The sequence below is a fragment of the Myotis daubentonii genome, chromosome 1, assembly GCF_963259705.1.
Source record: "Myotis daubentonii chromosome 1, mMyoDau2.1, whole genome shotgun sequence".
NCBI classification, from domain to species: Eukaryota; Metazoa; Chordata; class Mammalia; order Chiroptera; family Vespertilionidae; genus Myotis; species Myotis daubentonii.
The window spans coordinates 162,283,015-162,304,347 of record NC_081840.1 but is presented as its reverse complement, the minus strand read 5'-3'; the positions used below and the strand labels follow the sequence as shown (position 1 = coordinate 162,304,347).

Genomic DNA, 21,333 nt, shown 5'->3' with positions numbered 1-21,333 from the left:
ATCTGGGGGAGGCACACATTAACATCCATTTTCAAATGAGGAACCAGGGGCTCAAGCTGTTAAGTCAAACATGCCACAGGCCCGTCTTGGGCCCAGAGCTGACTCCTTGCTTCTGGGAGCTCAAGGCGCCCTGCTCCTTTTCACTACACACATGTGAAGAAGGAAGCCAGCAGCACCGGCAGGAGCACCGGTTACGAACAGTCCTTCGTAAGAATGACTTGGGGCTCAGTCCCCTGTTCCCATGAGCACAGTCCCCTGAGGGAGACAAAACAAGCTCTGTCACCAATGTGGCCGGCAAGTTCCGACTGCAGAACACCCAGCCGACAGCAATTAATGGCAGTGCCTCACATATAGTTACAAGGTGCCAAGGGCCTGCAGGATGCTGTGCCCTGTTGGCAAGTCTGGTATGCTAACCCCACAAACTAAAAAATATTTCGCCCTGGCCGGTGTGGCTCAGTTGGTCGTCCCATGTGCCGAAAGGCTGCCAGTTCGATTCCCGGTCAGGGCATATGCCCAGGTTGCAAGCTCAATCCCTGGTAGGTACATGGTGAAGGCAGTCGATTGATGTTTCGCTCTCACATGGATGTTTCTCTCCCTCTCCCTCTCCCTTCCTCTATAAATAAATAAGTAAATACTGCCCAAGTGTCTCTAAACAGAATCTCTTCATCCTGCATTAAGGGCTATTCCCCCCATGCTCTACCTGTGATTCTTATCCAATACCCTTTTGTCTGGTTGGTGTTGATAAAGAGTTTAGTCAGATTAACTTGATCAAAACTCCAGTGCCCCTCGAGAGGTGACCTGGCACTCATCAAAGCCTGTGGTGAATGGATTTTACATTTGTATCCAGAGCTGGTTTAAGGCCTTACCCAGCAACATGGCCTTTTTACTTCACGGCTTTGCCTCATTTTTGACCCCAGACTTTTGTTGGTATTAACTGAACTTTGCTTCAAACCACCTCGGGTGAAGGCCAAAGGTTTATCATTACTTCTGGATGGCTTTCCATGTGCCAAAGGAGAATAATTCAACCTGCAAGTGCCATGCCAGTCACCTCACCTATTGCTAGTTGGACTGCTTCAATTGAGAACCTTTCCTACTTGGACTTCTGACTACGACCTCCCCTTTCAAGAGATAAATAGGGCAGAATAAAAATGACCTCATGGTCTTAAACGGGAGTCAAGCAAAGGGACATTTTAACACTTAGTGGGGCCAACCTTCCACATGGTTGAAGTCTCCCAAACGGAAGAAGAGATGCGTAAGTAAATGCTCCTTTGCCTTGGAAAGTCCTCTTAAATAAATTCAAATCTAAGCAATGATTATGGCACGTAACTGAGATCTCCGTGCATGAATCTACCCACCTTGTTAGCCCACTTCTGTGACATTGCACAGCACAGAACTCATAGCGAGGCTGCCTCTCAGGCTCCTGGAAAGACTGTGAGGGTAGCAGGTGGGGGTCCAGTTCATTGACCAGATGCTGGAGAATCTCCTGACCTCGGCCTCTGGGTTTTCTCAGCACCTCTCCCCGCAAGGATTGCTTTCTCTCTTACACACACACAAGGAATGCTGAGACACTTGCCTAGAGAGGCCCAGGAAGGAGCCTGCCAGATGTCATTCAGCTGCCAATACAGTGCCCCCATGGTGTGCCCTTTTCCGTCCACTATCTCGCTGCGACTGCGGCGGTAGAATTCAGTTTCTGTTTTGACACACTGGGCCTGCATCACCTGAGTCGGGGAGAGCATTAAAACACAGGCGTGATTGTTTGATGTAGGCTGTCCAGGTCTGAGAAAACTACAGACTGTTTGTTTTTAAAGCAAATGGAATAAATCAGAGAATTTGATTAGCATTACATATACCACTATTATACTAGATCTGGAACTACCCCCTTAGCATGAGAGAAGCTATTGTCTGTAAAAGCTGGCCGGTTTGGGAGGGTTGGTGTTTGATTCATTATAACAATTGGGTAATCAAAGAAGCAGGACGGACGGTGTAAAGGTTCTTTGCTAACGGTAGTATAGGCAATGATGGGAAACTAAGACTTACTCCGGAGCAAATGCTATATGTGGTGAAACACTAAGGTTTTTGCAGTGATGGGCTTTACTAACATTTGCAGAGTTGTTGTTTTAAAGCTTTATTAGAAAAAAATCTGTAGGAAAAATACCTTTATTTTGAGTCTGATCCTGACCAATCCCTGTCCCCCTTTTTTCCTAGTCAAGCAATTGTTTTTAAATCATGACTTTTGAGAATGTAAAATTTCTTAAGAATGCAATTCCTTCATCATGGCAGAAGAGATGGTAAACTGCAGCAATGAGACAAGCGAGTTTAGTTGTTGTTTGCAAGGCAATAACAAATTCATGTAGGATCCTTAATTACTGCCATTATCATTGAAAATCAATCTCTTTTATTGCTGCTGTTGCTGAGACTGTGGGTGTCACACGCTCCCAGCTTGGCGTTGTAGCTCAGAAAGGCTCATAAATGGGAGCTCATTAGGAGACGTTGCCAAGGGGAACCCGGAGAGATGGTCGGGGCTGCAAGGACTCCTCAGTCAGAGGAAAGGATGGCCTTAGAGGAAGAAAGAAGGTTTGCATATCTGGTCACTAGAAGACTAAGCCCAGATGCCTTCTTATAAAGCTGGGAAAACTAGATAAAGGTAGAGCCTTTAGATAAAAGTAGGCTGGCTAGGGAAGAAGTCATAGATGAAGTGACAACTTACATGAGGCAGACCCATAAAATTCCAGAAGGGTAAACCAAGAAGAAATCGTGGTCATTCAATAAATATTTATAAGCACCTACAGCATGTGTTACAAGCTGGCAATGGTAAGCCCCTCTCTCAGCCAAAAAGATACAGCCCACCCTTGTGGAGCTTATTGGTTTATGTAGAAACAGGTCTTAATCCAAGAATCACACACATAAAGGTGAACTTTAAACAGGAATGAGTGCTAAGCAGGAGAGGTATGCAACGTTACGAGCTTGGATGTTAGGGCGCAGCTGAGGGATGAGGACTGGCCTCAAAAAAGAGGAAAGAGGAAAGGAAAGAGGCAGAACCTGGCTGCAGAGAGGACAACATGTGGTTGAGGAGAAAGCCCGAGTGAAGAACCGCAAGAAGGCTCAGGTGCCCAGAGCACAGAGAACTGGGAGCCCCAGGAGAGAGGCTGGGGAGAGGCGGGACCTGGGAAGGTTTTCCTGTGCAGCCTAAAGGCCACTGGAAGGCACAAAAGCTTTTAAGCTAAATGGTGACGAGACCAGAGTTGTATTTCCAAAAGACAACTCTGGCTACGGAAAGGAGAACGGGTTGCAGGGGGCCAGAATGAATTCAGGGACACCATGCAGACAGCTATTAAAATCTTCCAAGCAAGAGACGCCTTTAGCTGTGAGCAGATAAAGAAATGTGCTTCTCATTCAGGAACCAGACCACCAGGACCACAGGGAGGACCACAGGGAGGACCACAGGCAAATACGCTAAGAAACTAAGAATCTCACACACAAAGCAGCAATGGGGCCAACTCAAAATGATCACAAAATACCGTCTGAATGCAGTAGTCTAACACTAAGTCAGAGGGGGTGCAATAGAAAAACAGACCGGAGAGCTGTGCTTTATGTCAGTCAAGCTATCTGCAATTAGGCTCAGGATCTCCAGCCAAGATCCTTGCGAAAACATCATTGTCTCAACTGAAGAAAGCGATTTATCTACCTGTAGGCCTAGGTTGCTGGGCACAGAGGAATTAAGTCGCTTGAGTAAGCATTCACAGATATGTTGAGTTATTGTACAAAATTAGTGTTGTGGAGCAACTTCTAAAAAGTTCAGTAATGATGAAGCAACCAAGAAGTGAAATCTCAGTAGAAACTAATCTGAGAGCAACACCAATGATCAATTCACGCCCCCCGTCAGCACGGAAAGTAACCTTTATGTTTGTTTCAAACAGTTGCTGAATCTGAACTCTTTTAAATCACCCTGAGCTTCCAAATAATGCCCCACCAACCCAGCTATAATTGGCCTATGACACAACATCCAGTCCCTGTCCCTGTAGCAATTACACCTGAGGCCCAGAAAGACAAGAAATCTCTGTCTTCATCCCAAGATTCCTGCAAAAGCAGCCACTGCTTTATGGGCTGTGTGAGAAGGGAGCACAAGAGGGAGACGGAGGAGGCCCTCATCACACCAATGAGTAACAACAGGGGGAGTGGGGTCCTGGTCACCCTCAGACATTTCAGAGCTGCTGGCCAAGCACAAGCATCGAGTGGCAACCACCATGGACACTCCACTCTGGGTGGCGGCCACATTCTGGAAACCCCAGGACCTGAAGCAAAGTCTGGGCCATTTCTGAAGCCAAAGAGCCTGGAACATCCTGACATTACCCCCTCATGAATGGCATAAAAGGAGGGGTTCACTCAAGAAGTTTGGGACAGGAATCTCTTTCCTTGGATCCATATTTATAAAGTAGAGTGGAGAGGAAAAAAGTAAAACACAGAATTCTGAGGCAGGAACAAAATATCAGTGTATAACAGAGAAAGTAATCAAGTCATCTCTTCCAGGTAAAAATGACCACTTTTTTATAGGACAAAGCTATCACCTATTGAAACAGTCATACTCCTGCTTAGTTAGATGGAATCCAAAGGACAATTAGATATTTCACCGATGTGCTTCATAGAGATGGCCTGCATTGTCTTTTTCTTCCTGGTGAATTTAAGCTTCTTTTCAGGAAAAAGAAATCTGATGACCATCAAATTATTTACATCGCTCACATTTTTTCCCCAATCTTTGTTAACATATATTATAACTCATTTACATTTATAATTTACATTCTACTCTCACTTAATTTTCACATAGATATATTTCCATGTGCTGGCACTTTCTATATATTTCTGTGCTTTAAACAGTTACGTAGTTATATCATAATTTGAATCATTCTCTAAATATTAAGCCAGTTTTTTTCTTTAAATAAAAAAGCAAAGAACATTTTATATCCCAATTAATTTCTTGACTTCCTGCATTGCCTCTTTTGATAACATGAGAAATTTTAAAGTCTTTGTTCCATATTCCTATATTATGATCCAGTCAAGAGGTTGCCATAAACTGGTGGCCTCCAGGCTAAACTTAGCCCCACATGGGTTTTAATAGGCCCACATGCAGGTGTTTTATGTTTCTTGTTGTTGATGCTGTCATTGTTTAATGTCTAAAGGCAGGGCCTCTACACTCTATTTTGCCACGATTCCCAATAATCATACTCTCATCCATTCAAAATTACCTGCCTATAAACATTTGAGTTTTCAGTCCCTAAACTATTCCAATTTTCAAAAGTCCCTGCAATAATTATTTATTTCTGTTCCCAAGTTCCTTGCTGTAATTTACCTTTTGTAATTTAATAGGTAAATATTAATAATGCTTTAAATTTTTAAATTAAAAAAATTTTGGGAGAACCAAGATGGCGGCATAGGTTAAAGCCGGAGTTTGCTGCTTTGAACAACTACTTCAAAAGTGAAACTAAAAAACGGAACGGACATCACCCAGAACCACAGGAATGCTGGCTGAGTGGAAGTCCTACAACTAGGAGGAAAGAGAAACGCATACGGACACTCAGAGGAGGCCCAGTGCTGAAGTCAAATTCTGAGGTGCGGAGTGCGTGGAGCGGGCTGGCGGTGGAGGGCGCGGTTGGCGTTTTCAATAGGGAGGGAGTAGCAGACTCTGAGCTCCAGATACAGTCGAGTCTTTAGGGACCCAGACTCAAACGGGAGAAGCAGGACTGTCTGGCTTCGGTCAGAGCGAGTGCAGCTTTCTCTCCCAGCTTTGCAGTGGGTGCTGGGACTCAGAGAGGCAGAGCCCCTGGGGACAGGACTGAGAGCCGCCATAACTGCTCTCTCCGACCCACCCTGTTGATCCTGTGCTACCCGCCCTGCCCAAGCCCTGCACAGAGGCATTTGCCGGATAGCCTCAGGCAAAGGCTAGATTAGCACCTCCCTAGAGGACAGAAGTTCTCTCACTGCTGACACAGCTGATTCTCATAGCCACTTGGCCTGGAGGTCAAACCCTCCCTGGGATTAGCTACAACAATCAAGGTTTAACTATAAGACTGCGAACAAAGACCACTAGGGGGTGCACCAAGGAAGCATAACAAAATGCGGAGACAAAGAAACAGGACAAAATTGTCAATGGAAGATATAGAGTTCAGAACCACACTTTTAAGGTCTCTCAAGAACTGTTTAGAAGCTGCCGATAAACTTAATGAGATCTACAAGAAAACTAATGAGACCCTCGATGTTATATTGGGGAACCAACTAGAAATTAAGCATACACGGACTGAAATAACGAATATTATACAGACTCCCGACAGCAGACCAGAGGAGCGCAAGAATCAAGTCAATGATTTGAAATGCGAGGAAGCAAAAAACACCCAACCGGAAAAGCAAAATGAAAAAAGAATCCAAAAATGCGAAGATAGCGTAAGGAGCCTCTGGGACAGCTTCAAGCGTACCAACATCAAAATTATAGGGGTTCCAGAAGATGAGAGAGAGCAAGATATTGAAAACCTATTTGAAGAAATAATGACAGAAAACTTCCCCCACCTGGTGAAAGAAATGGACTTACAGGTCCAAGAAGCGCGGAGAACCCCAAACAAAAGGAACCCAAAGAGGACCACACCAAGACACATCATAATTAAAATGCCAAGAGCAAAAGATAAAGAGAGAATCTTAAAAACAGCAAGAGAAAGAAACTCAGTTACCTACAAGGGAATACCCATACGACTGTCAGCTGATTTCTCAACAGAAACTTTGCAGGCCAGAAGGGAGTGGCAAGAAATATTCAAAGTGATGAATACCAAGAACCTACAACCAAGATTACTTTATCCAGCAAAGCTATCATTCAGAATTGAAGGTCAGATAAAGAGCTTCACAGATAAGGAAAAGCTAAAGGAGTTCATCACCACCAAACCAGGATTATATGAAATGCTGAAAGGTATCCTTTAAGAAGAGGAAGAAGAAGAAAAAGGTAAAGATACAAATTATGAACAACAAATATGCATCTATCAACAAGTGAATCTAAGAATCAAGTGAATAAATAATCTGATGAACAGAATGAACTGTTGATTATAATAAAATCAGGGACATAGAAAGGGAATGGACTGACTATTCTTGGGGGGGAAAGGGGTGTGGGAGATGCGGGAAGAGACTGGACAAAAATCGTGCACCTATGGATGAGGACAGTGGGTGGGGAGTGAGGGCGGAGGGTGGGGCGGGAACTGGGAGGAGGGGAGTTATGGGGGGGAAAAAAGAGGAACAAATGTAATAATCTGAACAATAAAGATTTAATTAAAAAAGAAAAAAGAAAAAAAAATGTTTAATGCAAGCAGAGCTTCTAACCCTTGCAAGCTCTAACTGGTTGCCTATCATACCGTAACTTAGTGTGAAGGGGAGAAATCAAGACTCTTTAGTACTCCGGGCTCTGCATGGTGAAGTACACTCAACAGACAGATGGTGCCGTGCCAATAACATGGACCTGGATTTATCCAAACCAATGGGTGCCTGTCACGACTAATGAATGGCATGTTTGTTCAAAAAAAATGCAGAAGGCCACTTCCCACTATTCTTCTAAGGGAAGTTGTACAATCCTAGATCTCTGGACTCTCTCTGGAACTGACTCTTTCTCTTTAAAATTGTACCTATATTTGTACACCCATGCACACTTTCCTAAAGAGGGCAATCTTCACATATTTCAAGATAAATGCTTAGTCATTTCCAAGGTTACTCAGTCCCAATGTTAGCAGACAAATCTTATTTTAGTTTCAAAAATATGCCTATATTCAGCAGCTTGCCTGATTACACTCATGAAATCGGTCTCCTTAGAGAAACAGATGGTATGGTAAAAAGAAATTGGACCAGGACGCCAAGACCTAAGGTTCCAATTCCAGCTCTGCTCTGTGATGGAGGTTACCAGCTGTCTACAAAAACCCATCCTCCCCTTCCTTCTGAGTGACAGATTTGTAGGTGACCTGCATGTTCCAGAATCACACTCCAACCCTTGGAACTAGGAGTAGTCATGTGGCTAAGTTCTCCTGACAGATGTGATTTATATCCTTTATATAATTACTTCAAGTTATCTTGACAATAAGAATCTTCCAAGAAAGCCGTTGTCCTAAACTAAGATATAATTCACCCTATTTTGATTCATTGGGGGTTTTTTTCTATATTAAGTTTATTGGAGTGACATTAGTTAATAAAATTATATAGGTTTCCAGTTACAATATACATCATCTGTACATTGCATTGTGTGTTTACCACCCAGAGTCAAATCTCCCTCCATCACCATATATTTGACCCCCTTTAACCTTTACTACCTGCCCCCACTGTTGTCTGCGTCCATCTATGAGTTTCTGTCTGTCTTGTTTGTTCATTTGTTGCTTTCAGTTTTATATCCCACATGTGAGTGAAATCATATGGTTCTTGCCTTTTTCTGTCTGACTTATTTTGCTTAGCATGATATTCTCAAGCTCTATCCATGCTATCGCAAATAGAAATATTTCATCTTTTTTTATGGTTGAGTAGCATTCCATTATTTATATCTACCACATCTTCTTTATCCAATGATCTATCAAGGGACACTGGTTGTTTCCATGTCTTGGCCTCAGTATAGTTACTGGTTGTACATCACCTAATTCCAGCATATTTTCACCACCCCAAAAACAAACACCGTAATGGCTAACAGTCACTCCTCTTTCTTCCCTCTTCTTTGCTTCTGAAAACACTAATCCATTTTGTTTCTATGGATTTGCCTATTCTGAACATTTCATATAAGTGAAATAATGCAATATGTGGCCTTTTATGACTGGCTTCCTTCACTTACCATGTTTTCAAGGTTCATCCATGGTGTATGTATCAGTATTTTATTCTTTTTTATTGCTGAATAACATTTCATTGTATGGATATGTACCACATTTTTCTTATCCATTCATCAGTTGATATATGTTTGGACTGTTTTAGCTTTTTGGCTATTATGAAAAATACTATGAATATTTATGTACAAGCTTTTGTGTCAACACGTGTTTTCTTGGATATATACCTAAGAGTAATATTTCTGGGTCCTATGATAATTCAATATTTAACTCTTTGAAAAACTTTTCCACAGCAGTTGTACCATTTTACATTCCCATCAGCAACATACATATAGGGTCCAATTTCTCCACATCCTTACTGTGATGGTTAACTTTCTGTGTAAACTTGACTGAATTAAAGAATGCCCAAATAGCTAGTAAAGCATTATTTCTGGGTGTGACTGTGAGGATGTTTCCGGTGATTCGGTAGATTGACTAAAGAAGATCCATCCTCACCAAGGTCAGTGGGCATCATCCAATCAGTTGAGGGCCTGAATAGGCAGAGAAAGGGCGAATTCTCTCTCTCTTGTTGAATTGGGGCATCCAACTTCTCCTGCCCTCGGACATTGGAGCTCCTGGTTCTCAGGCCTTCATATTCCAGGACTTGCACCAATGGCCTCTCAGATCTCAGGCCTTCAGACTCGAACTGAATTACATCACTGGCTTTCCTGGTTTCCCATCTTGCACATGGCAGATTTTAGCACTTCTTAGCCTCCATAACCATGTGAGTCAATAACTATAATAAATCTCCATATATACTAGTATTTTTACTTTCTTTTTTTTGTTCTAGATATCTCACTATCTATGTATCTCACTGTGATTTTGATTTGCATTTCCTTAGTGACTAATGATATTGAGCATCATTTCATGTACTTACTGGTCATTTTCTTTGGAGCAATGCCTATTCAAATCTCTTACCCATTTTTAATTGGGGTATCTTTTTCATTATTGTGCTGGATTTTTTAAATGGTTTTTCTTCATCTATTGAGATGATTATATGGTTATTTTTTCCTTTATTCTATTAACAGGTGTTTGACTTTCATATGATGAGCCATTGTTGCATTCCTGGGATGAACTGCAGTTGATTATGGTACATAATTTTTTTATATGCTGCTAGATTTGGATTGCTAGTATTTTGTTGAAGATTTTTCCTGTCTATATTTATAAGGAATATTTATCTATAGTTTGCTTTTCTTGATATGTCTTTATCTAGTTTTGATACCAGGGTAATAATGGCTTAAAAATAAGTTAGGAGGTGGTTTCCCCTCTTCTATTTTTTGGAAGTGTTTGTGAAGGATTGGTGTTAATTCTTTTTTTTTCTTTTTTTTTTTCTTTTTTTTTTTTTTTAAATATATTTTATTGATTTTTTACAGAGAGGAAGGGAGAGAGATAGAGAGAGTTAGAAACATCGATGAGAGAGAAACATCGATCAGCTGCCTCCTGCACACCTCCCACCGGGGATGTGCCCGCAACCCAGGTACATGCCCTTGACCGGAATCGAACCTGGGACCTTTCAGTCCGCAGGCCGACGCTCTATCCACTGAGCCAAACCGGTTTCGGCTGGTGTTAATTCTTATGTTTTTTAGAATTCACTAGTGAAGCCATCTTTGTAAAAGGACATTTTTATTTTTATTACTGACTCAATCTCTTTAATTATAGATTTTTTTTCAGATTTTGTATTTCTTCTTGAGTTAGATTTCATAGTTTGTGTCTAGGAATTTGTCCATTTCATCTAGGTGATATGACTTATTGTCATACAATTGTTTATAGTATTCCTTTATTGCCCTTTTTAGTTCTGTAAGGTCAATATTAATGCTTCCTTTTTAATTCCTGCTTTAGTAACTTGAGTCTTCTCTCTTTCCCCCCCCCACCCCCCGGGCCAGTGGCTAAAAGTTTTTTTTATTTTGCTCATCTTTTCAAAGAACTTTTGGTTTTGTTGATTTTCTCTATTATTCCAATAACGCCTTTTTTTTTTAATGTACCAAATTTCTGATGTCTATTCTACTTATCTGCTGAAAATAGATGTTTTAATTCAACCAAATACCTCAGTAGTTATAGAATTCCTCTTATCACAATTGTGATGGGATATAATTTTAAAAGTAGAAACCTGCTCCATATATTGCCCTGAGAATTTTGACAAAAATACTTAGTCTTTCTGAGCCTCTGTTTTCTCACATAATAAATGGAAATAGTAACACAGATGTCTGGAGATGTTAGAATTACATGAGAAGGCATATACAAAGCACCTCATCGCCTGGGGCCAGTCATTTAGTAGACACTCAAAGAATGCTGATCATCTGCCTGACTGCTAAATTACATGATGCATATAAATATAATATACTAGTATGTAATAGACTATGTTAGTAATCTCACTTTCATTCCTCTCAAAGCTCAGCATGGCCTGGATCTTCCATCATGACTCAGTGATGTTTACCAAACAAATAACTATTCTAGGGTAGCAACTGTCATCAACACCTGGGCCCACTGAGGCACAGCCTGCCTTTTGTTCTTCTTGTGATCAAGTTACTTGCAACATGGGGAGATAAAATGGACCCCTAAAGAATATGAATCTCTCAAGGACATCCTCAAGCATCCAGCCCCCATTACACACTCAATAACTATGTGAAAGAATAAGTAGAATCACTAGAGGGGATATGAGCTAAGGGGTTATTAAGGACTGTCACTAACCCAGCTTCCTCTCTAAGAGCCTAGTAAGAGGCCGAGCTGCAGAGTAAGTCACCTAACAGTTAGTTCAGATGTGTCGGTGTAGCTAACCAGTCCTCAGCTAAGCAGTGAGGTATGTGTGACACAGCTGACGAGGGTGTGCCTGGGTATGTAGGCTACGCGGAATACAGTACAATAGCATGTGGTAGAAGAATGAAAGGTGAGGAAAGATTCGTTTGGAATATTAGAAGAATTAAAGAGGTAAGATCCTCCCGGCATACCTGTGCAGTTTATAAGATAAAGAGAAGATAGGGAAGCATCTAAATGTGAAGAAACTTACTGCACAGCTTCCTCAGCTAAGGTTTGGCTCAGTGGATAGAGCGTTGATCTGTGGACTGAAGGGTCCCAGGTTCGATTCCTGGTCAGGGCATATGCCTGGGTTTCGGGCTCGATCCCCAGTGGGGGGCATGCTGGAGGCAGCTGGTCAATGATTCTCTCTCATCATTGATGTTTCTATCTCTCCCTCTCCCATCCTCTCTGAAATCAATAAAAAAATATTTTTAAAATAAAAGAAAGTTATGAAAAATAATGCTTAATAGAATGTTTTGAAAAAGTGGCACACAGGTCAGTTCCCTGTTCTTGAGAACAGTATGGCAGTCTGTCAGAAAAACAATAACAAGGGCAGTGGGAACAAAGAAAATGGACCACAGAAGGTTTTACATGGTTAAAGGTGACTGTTCTAAAATCAAGGTAGTAAGAGGGGGAAACACTTTTTACCCCAGCCTTCTCTGTTTGTCTTTCAGTCAAGAAAATCCAGCACTAAAAAACAAAAAAATCCCAATTTGCATTTTTTTTTCGTCTTACATCCCATCTAATATAGCAGAAAGTCCCAAGGTGGGACTAGCAAAGACAGGTACAGTTGTGAGCCAAGACCTGATGGAACATTAATACTCAATTGTCAGACAAAACCATCACCAACAAAAACCAGCAACATAGAAGTACACTTGCCCACCCAGTTCCTAACTACCTCAAATGCTAACGAGTTCAGAAAGAATTCTTTCTGTCAGTTCTCTGAATATGGTTTTGAGGAAACAGAATAAAATATCAGTCATAAAGTGAACAGCTGGGAGGAGGGAAGCCAGCATGAAAAACAACAGCTGAAAAGGTTCACACACACACACACACACACACACACACACACACACACACGGATAATCTTGTTTCATATATTAAAATTGAGAGACTTTTACAAAATATTCATTACGAAAAGCTAATAATAATGAAATGTAACACTTTCAAAGGGTCAGATATCAACCTTATCTTTACACTTGTGTTCTGTGAGGTAATTTCATAAATTACACATCACAATGGCAAAACTTCCCTAATTGATAAGATTATTATTGAAACTTTGAAATTCTCTTAACCAGTTTTTTTGCCTTTTAACAAAGGGTATTCTTTTGGCTTACAGTTTTCTGCTTCAGCTTCTATCTGAGGCTTTGCATTTTCATACGGGGAAAAACTGATGAGGGTGAGCATGAGTTTAGATAGAAATTGGTACATTTTTAGGCACTAAGATGCAAAAATGTAAATATGATCATGTTTGACAAAAAACTTGTGATCTATCTCAGATCAACTCACATGATGGGGATTAGGCTCTTACCTTTTTTCTCAGAACTTGAAATGGCAAAACAACAAATAACTAAGCAGAGGCTTTAATATAGTTTCACATAGTTCACAGTTTCATGAAATTTTAGCAAATAAAAAAAGTAAAATGGGAGAGGGGGAGGGGGAGGGAAAGGGAGGGGGAGAGGGAGAAAAAAAAAGAAAAAAAAAGTAAAATGGGAACATTCAAATGAAATTATTATCCAAAATTCAGTTCAATGGTTTCGTAAAAAGTTAAGCATAAATTTCCTACATAACAGGAATTTCACTCATATATTTCTATGTTAGAGAAATTAAAATACATGCACAACAATCTGTATGTAAGTATTCATAGCAGTATTATCATAACAGTCAAAAGTTAGCAATGATCCAAATGTCCCTCAACTAATGAGTAGATGAATAAAAAATGGCATACTCATTCAAGAGAATACCATTTAGCAAGAAGGAGGAATGAGGTATAGATATATACTGTATCATGGAAGAACTTCAAAAACATTATAGTCAGAAGAAAAAAAAAGCCAAATGCAAAAAGATCACATATTATACGATTCCAGTTACATGGAATGCTGAAAAAAGTAAAATCTGTAGAGATAGAAAGCAGATTAATGTTTGCCTGGGGCTTAAGGGGAGAAAAGAGAGTGAGTACAAATAGGCACAAGGAATCCTTTTGAGATATAAGAAATGTTCTAAAATTGAAACCTGGGACAGTTACAAGACTTGATAAATATAGTAAAAACCACTGCATTGTACACTTAACATGAGTGAATTTTATGGTCTGTCAATTATATTTCAATAGAGCTGTTTTAGAAAAAGTCTAGGAAGGTGCAAAATGTAACATACACAGATCATAAGTGTACAATCCAGTGACTTTTAACATATGTTTACACCATGGAACCAGCACCCAGATCAAGATATAACAGTTTTAGTACTCAGGACAGTTTCCTTGTACCCTTTCTTATTCGTGGTTCACCATCCCCCTCCACAAGAGTGGGCAGCACTAATTTGTTCTCTATCATCTGGATTCATTTTGTCTATATTGAAACTTCAGTGTTTCTTTTGCTCAATATAATGCCTGTGAGATTCATCCAAGTTGATGCTAATATTAGTAGTTCATTGTTTTTTTATTGCTGTGGAGTATTCGCTGTAGTATAAATATACCACTATTTGCTTATAAATTCTTCTGTTAAAGAATATTTAAGTTGTTTCCAGTTTGGGGGTATTATGAATAAAGTTGCTATGAACACTTGTTTTAGATGTCTGTTGACAGACGTATGCACTCAGTTTTCTAGGGTACATAGCTAGAAGTAGAAATGCTGACTCAAAAGTAAGCAAATGTTTAGCTTGGGTAGAAATTGCCATAGCATTTCCCAAAGTGGTTAAACAAATTTCCACTCCTACTAACAATGTCTACAAGTTTCAAAAAAAAAGTTTCAGCTGTCCTACCTCCTCACCAACAGTTGGTAATGTCAATCTTTTTAATTTTAGCCATTGTGCTAAAATTATACTGCAAGTAGAGGTATCCTGGCATGGCTTTAATTTGCATTTCCTTCATTAAGAATGGAATTGAGCAGACTTTCCTATACTTTCTATTTGGATATTGTCTTTGGTGAAGTGCCTATTTGAAGCTTTTTCCCATTTTTTAATAGGTTGTCTGTCTTTTTCTTACTGCTTTATATAGAAGTTCATTATTGTATAATATACAAATCTTTTATCAGGTATATGTATTACAAATATTGTTCCCCAATCCGTGGCTAACCTTTTCTCTATCTTAATGGTGCTATTGATATACAAATGTCCATGTTAATGAAGTACAATTTATCATTCCTTTCTTTCACAGTTATAGTTGTTACTAGAGGCCCAGTGCACAAAAATTTGTGCACTCGGGGGGTCCCTCAGCCCGGCCTTTGCCCTCTCGCATTATGGGACCCCTCAGGGGATGTCTACCTGCTGGCTTAGGCCCGCTCCCTGGGGGATCAGGCCTAAGCTGGCAGCCAGACATCCCTCTGGCAGCCCAGGAGCCCTTGGGGGATGTCCACTTGCCAGCGGGGAGTAGGACTAAGATGCAGTCGGACATCCTTAGCACTGCTGAGGAGGCAGGAGAGGTTCCCGCCACCACCACTATGCTGGCTTGTGGCTGAGCAGAGCTCCCACTGTGGGAGCACACTGACCACCAGGGGGCAGCTCCTGCATTGAGTGTCTGCCCCCTGGTGGTCATTGTGTGTCATAGTGACCAGTCATTCCCAGTCATTCTGCTGTTAGTGTCAGTTTGCATATTACCCTTTTATTATATAGGATAGAGGCCTGGTGCACGGGTGGGGGCCAGCTGCTTTGCCCTGAAGGATGTTCCAGATCAGGGTGGGGGTCCTGCTGGGGTTCCTAGCCAGCCTGAGGGAGAGGCTGGTAGCTGTTTGCAGGCTGGCCACAGCCCCCAGCAGGGACCCTCACCCCATGGGGGTGTGGCCAGCCTGGGTGAGGGGTTGAGGTCTGTTTTCAGGCTGGCCACACCCCCTTCAGGGTGGAGGTCCCTGCTGGGGTGCCTGGCCAGCCTGAGTGAGGGGCTGATGGCTATGGCTGTATGCAGGCTGGCCACAGCCCTTTCGGGGGGGGGGGGGTCCCACTGGGGTGCCTGGCCAGCCTGGGTGAGGGGCTGATGGCCGTTTTCAGGCTGGCCACACCCCCCGGTGACCCAAGCTCCCAGCCTCTCCTTTTTTTCTTTTTTTTTTCAGTGCCTCCTTGAGCAGAGACCAGGGCAGGCTGGAAGCAGGTATCTGGGATTTATTTATCTTCTATAATTGAAACTTTGTAGCCTTGAGCAGAGCCCAGGGCCAGCCAGGGAAGGCAGGAAGCTTGACTTCCTACATTGCCAGGGGCAACCCAAGCCTCCTGCTCGCTCCAGCTCCATGGCTGCCACCATCTTAGTTGGGTTAATTTGCATATTCGCTTCTGATTGGCTGGTGGGTGTAGCAGAGTGGCAGAGTGATGGTTAATTTGCATCTTTCTCTTTTATTAGTGTAGATGTCCTGTTTAAGAAATCTTTCCCTATGCCAATATAATGAAGTATTCTCTTATGTTTTCTCCTAGAAGCCTTATTGTACTACCTTTCACAGTGGAATCTTTAATCACTGATCAAATTACTTTTTGTTTATAGTGTCACAGTTCATTTATTTTCCCCTAAAGATACCCACCATCTATAGCACTGTTCACTGATAAGACTATCCCTTCCCACAAGATTGCAGTGGTATCGTGTCCATAAGTCAGGAGACTATCTTTTACATGAGTCTGTTTCTTGACTCTATTATGTCCCATTGTTCCATTTTATCCTTGGGAAATGCTACTGTCTTAATTCCTGGAACGTTATAGTAATCCTGAGCTGGGAAACATTTTAATGCATACATTTTTGTAGAACTTTCTGAGCTATTCTTGTAAGAGAGACAAATGCCAAAAATTAACTATTTCAAGTCTTACATGGCATCATACATCAATTTTGAAGATCAATTCCTTAATCAGTAAAATGAAAAACAGTTTTCACCACATAGGTTTACAAAACTTATATGATCTCTTATGTTAATTGCAGGAGCCTTTTGAACTCCAGATGAGAATGCCTTACCTGGGTAAGGTAAATGGTATCTTTGAATTCACGTAATGGATCTGTGCTATGTGGGAGTTTGAAATGAAGTCCAACCTGAAAAAGCATTTCTTCGTTACCATTTTCATGATGCTGTCGATGACTTGAAAAGCTGCTGTTGTAAGACCAGTCTACTTTAGATGAAACCTTTTGAGTAAAGAATAAGAGGTACAAATTGAGAAATCAGGAGTACTTTTCTACACATTTCTGATAAACTCTATACACTGGAATAAAATCACAGATTTTTTTTCATCACATTTGTTGGTGGTGAAAGACCAGCCTTGTACAAAATTGAATCACAAAACCAGGATTTGGCACCTATACCCTTCCTTATTCAAACCTAAGAAATTACAATGTGATATTTCCATTGAAGGTCCTATCAAAATATTGTTCCTTTTATAAACATTAGTTATGTATATTTTTTACCTAAAAAAAATTAATCCTCACATGAGGATATGTTTTTATTGATTTTAGAGATAGAGGGAGAGAGAGAAAGAGAGAGAGAGAGAGAGAGAGAGAGAGAGAGAGAGAGAGAGAGAGAAACATCCACGTGAGAGTGAAGCATCGATTGGTTGTCTCTCGCACACACCCTAATTGGGGATCAAACCTGCAACCTGGGTATGTGCCCTGACCCAGAATCAAACACACAACCTTTCGATGTATGGGATGACGCTCCAACCAACTGAGTCACACTGGCCACGGCTAGTTATGTGTATTTTTAAATGTCATTTTATCTATTTAAGTAAGCAAATTGTCAAAACTGAATAATGAACTGAAATCAACATTTTGTTAAAACTGTCAATTCTTTAACAGGAATGAAATATCACTATTAAGATGGCAAATGCTGCCCTGACCGGTTTAGCTCAGTGGATAGAGCGTCGGCCTGCGGACTCAAGGGTCCCAGGTTCGATTCCGGTCAAGGGCATGTACCTTGGTTGTGGGCACATCCCCAGTGGGGAGTGTGCAGGAGCTCTATCCCTCTCCCTCTCTGTAAAAAATCAATAAAATATTTAAAAAAAAAAAAAAAAAAGATGGCAAATGCTTTAGCACTTGCTCATCTGTTTCTCAGTGATTACTAAATATATTTGAAATGTTTAATTTTGGTCAATCGAGCTAATGAATGATTCTCTCTCATCATTGATGTTTCTATGTCTCTCTCCCTTCTTTTCTCTGAAATCAATAAAGACATTTAAAAAAGAATACAGCAATTTAAAAAATCATTTTTAAATAAAATATGACTTATAATCCCCAGTAATCAGGCATTGCTCAGACCAATCACCTTAGGAGGAAAAAGTTATTCTTTAGGCATTTATTTATACCAAACTTAAGTAATGTACATTAGCCATATTTAATGTGGAAGTTTTTCTAGATTTATATAGTTTAGAGACAGTTTAGAGAACATGGATTGCTCCTGTAATTTATTTAAAATAGAGATATTAGTATTACAGTCATCTGTACACATCTGAGAGGCACATATCAATAATATTTCTTTTTTTAATGTTTCTTCCTTTTTAAAGTCTGAAACACACCTCTGGACCTCCCAACCCTCTCTCTGATTGGTAATGATTTGAATGTATCCCATAATCATAACCCTATTCTTCTGTTATGTGGGAAACTGCCTACCTTCTGATAGTTGTGTTTTGGAAGTCTTATAAACTTAATCTATAACAATGTTACCAGAAAAAATTAGAAAGTGCCAGGTAAGGTTCTAATTGCTTTTAAGAATATTAATTCATTTAATCCTCATAACAACCAAACGAGTAGACACTATTATCACCCTATTGAACAGATGAGAAAAATCAAGCACAGAAAGGTTACGTAATTTGCCCAAGATCCAAAGCTAATTTGTGCAGTCTAGTTCCAGCCTCTAGTTTTTTAAACCTAGATGCATCTGAAGAAAATAAAACAATGATATGGCCAGACTGGCCATGATGAATAGTAACAATAGCTTACATTTTATGGGCTCTCACTATGTGGCAAGTACTAAGGCTTTAAGTATTAATTAACTTAATCTTTGCATACGATCACATGCACATATGCACACACACACACACACACACACACACATACACACTCCTAATAGGTTAGTTACTACTACTAACCCCAATTTACCAATAAGAATATGATTAAATAATTTGCCCAAGGCAATGCAACTAGTGTGGGCAGTGCTAAGATTCAGATCCAGATCTGCTTATTCCAAAGCTCAAGCTTTTAATCACTGTGCAATATTGATAATTGCCTGTTAAAAACATGATTATTTTACAAAGAATTAATGTATCCCAAACTAGAGAGAGACATTTTAATATTTGTCTTGGATACACCAGAAAAGATCTAAGTAAAAGAACCAACTTTTTATGTAAAGTTATTCTTTTGGTTTCTTTTATTTTCACAATTACCTATTCAAATCCTCAACTAAGCAATGTCACTTGAAAAGAGGCAATGACTAAATAAAGGAATCTTAATGAACAGAACTTCTCATCTTTCCCTATTTTAAAATACAGTGTTGAGTATCTTTGAACATCATTAGACATCACAAAAACATGGTATTTCCATTATTTTCAGGAGGTGGAATAGAAATGCTTATACGTTTGAAAAGAAGGGTTAGCCCAGCTGGTGTGGCTCAGTGGTTGAGCATCAACCCAGAAAACAAGAGGTCACTGGTTCAATTCCCGTTCAGGGCATAAGACCGGCTTGCAAGCTCAAACCCTAGTGGAAGGAGGAGGCAGCTGATAGATGATTTTCCTCTCTCATTGATGTTTCTACTTCTCTATCCTTCTCCCTTCCTCTCTCTCTCTCTAAAAAAAAAAAAAAAAAAAATCAATAAAGAAAAAGGTTTAGTAATTTCTAAATCTCACCTTTCTGAAATGTACTGGAAAGAAAGTGATCAGATTTGGGTCTGATAATAAGTTTGAATTACTATGTAGGGATAGAGTTAGAACTTTCACTCTCCACTGCCTTGGTTTCCTCCTGGGCCTCAGTGAAAGCAGAAGAGGGTGAATTACTGTTAAATAAAGCAGTAAGTACCTGAAATCAACATTTCATTCCTTCTTTCCCATTCTCCGTACTTGTTTCTGACTAAGTCAGAATACTGGGATACTGTACTTCCTCCTCCTGCATTTTAAAATAATATCATTCCCAAAAGACCAGCCCCCCAATATGAGAGTAATAAAACTAAGTTTATAACACTACTATGAAAGCTACAAATACAATATTACTTTGATATCTAGAAGAAAATATAGTTGTGTTCAGGCGGTGAAATTGAGGAAGATTTTGAAATTGTTTTAAAACTTTGTGGTTACGTTACACAAATGATGGGGGAGGGGGTTAAGAACTACCTGATCATTTCAATAGATGAACAGAAAGCATTAGACAAAATCCAAAACCCTTTCATGACATAAACATTCAACAAAGTAGGAGTAAAAGGGAACTGTCTCAACCTGATAAAGGGCACCTGTGAAACACCTACAGTTAACATCATACTAAATGGTGAAGACTGAAAACTTTCTCCCTGGGAAAGGAATGGGGCAAGGATGTCTGGTCTTGCCACTTCTATTCTACATTGTACTAGAGGTCCCAGCCAGAGCAATTAGGCAAGAAAAGTAAATAAAGAAGATGGCGGCATAGATAAACACCGGGAAATTGTCGCCTCACACAACAATTGAAGAATGCCGCAAGGGTCAGAGCAAACATCGTCCAGAACAACAGGAAGGCTGGCTGAGTGTAATTTCTACAACTAGAAGAAAAGAGGGGCACGCTGAGAGCCAGAGGAGCTGCGGAGGTGAAGTGCAGAGGTGCGGAGGTGAAGTGCAGAGGTACGGCGGCGGCTCGCACGCGCGGAAAGGGGGTGGCGCCTGAGGACGCGGCTGTCTTTTTGAATCACAAGCTCCCGACTGCTCTGAACTCCGGTTCCAGCGGGTCTCTGGGGACCCAGGGCTCATACGGGGAGAGGCTGGTCTGTCAGGCGGCAGCGGGCGAACTTGAGGGCGGCTTTCCCTCAGAGGTGCCTGCAGCCGTTACTGGGACACTGAGATGCGCGGCTCCGGGCGCGGAGAATCACCATAGCTGCTTTCACCGCCCTTTGACTCCCTGAGACCCCGCCCCACCCAGGCTGCGGCAGAGGCTTTTGCATGTGAATGTACCTAACTACAGCCCAGCCAGGCAGACCCGGAACTTCCAAGAGAAGGCCCAAGGCCCTGCAGCAGCTTGCATTGCTTCACAGCTGAGCCTCTTCGTGGCTCCTGCTGTGTGGCCTCAGGCAGGGGCTGAATTAGCACCTCCTTAGATCCAGGAGCCACTGTACCCAGTGGTCAGAGGGGGACCATTCTCCCACTTCAGACACAGCTGATTCCCACAGCCAATTGGCCTGGAGGTCAATTCCTCCCAGTGATCCTACAACAACCAAGGCACCAAGAGTGCACCAAGAGTGTCCACCTCAGGTAACTGGGGAGGCTGAGCCACTGGGCCCTACAGGACACCTGGCACGCAGGGCCACTCTATCAACACAGGGAAGCAGCCAAAATGCGG

General features: G+C 41.1%; 1 protein-coding gene across 2 annotated transcripts in view; it reads right to left on the bottom strand.

Moving 5' to 3' along the window:
* Window positions 1-21,333, bottom strand: part of MANBA (mannosidase beta) — a 112,247-nt gene that overhangs the window by 5,718 nt on the left and 85,196 nt on the right. For both annotated transcript variants that reach the window (XM_059664340.1, XM_059664332.1), the window contains exons 13-14: window positions 16,792-16,956; window positions 1,574-1,718 (exon numbers count right to left, since the gene is read on the bottom strand). In XM_059664340.1, coding sequence (XP_059520323.1) covers window positions 1,574-1,718; window positions 16,792-16,956 — 310 coding nt within the window. The remainder of the gene's footprint in view (window positions 1-1,573; window positions 1,719-16,791; window positions 16,957-21,333) is intronic.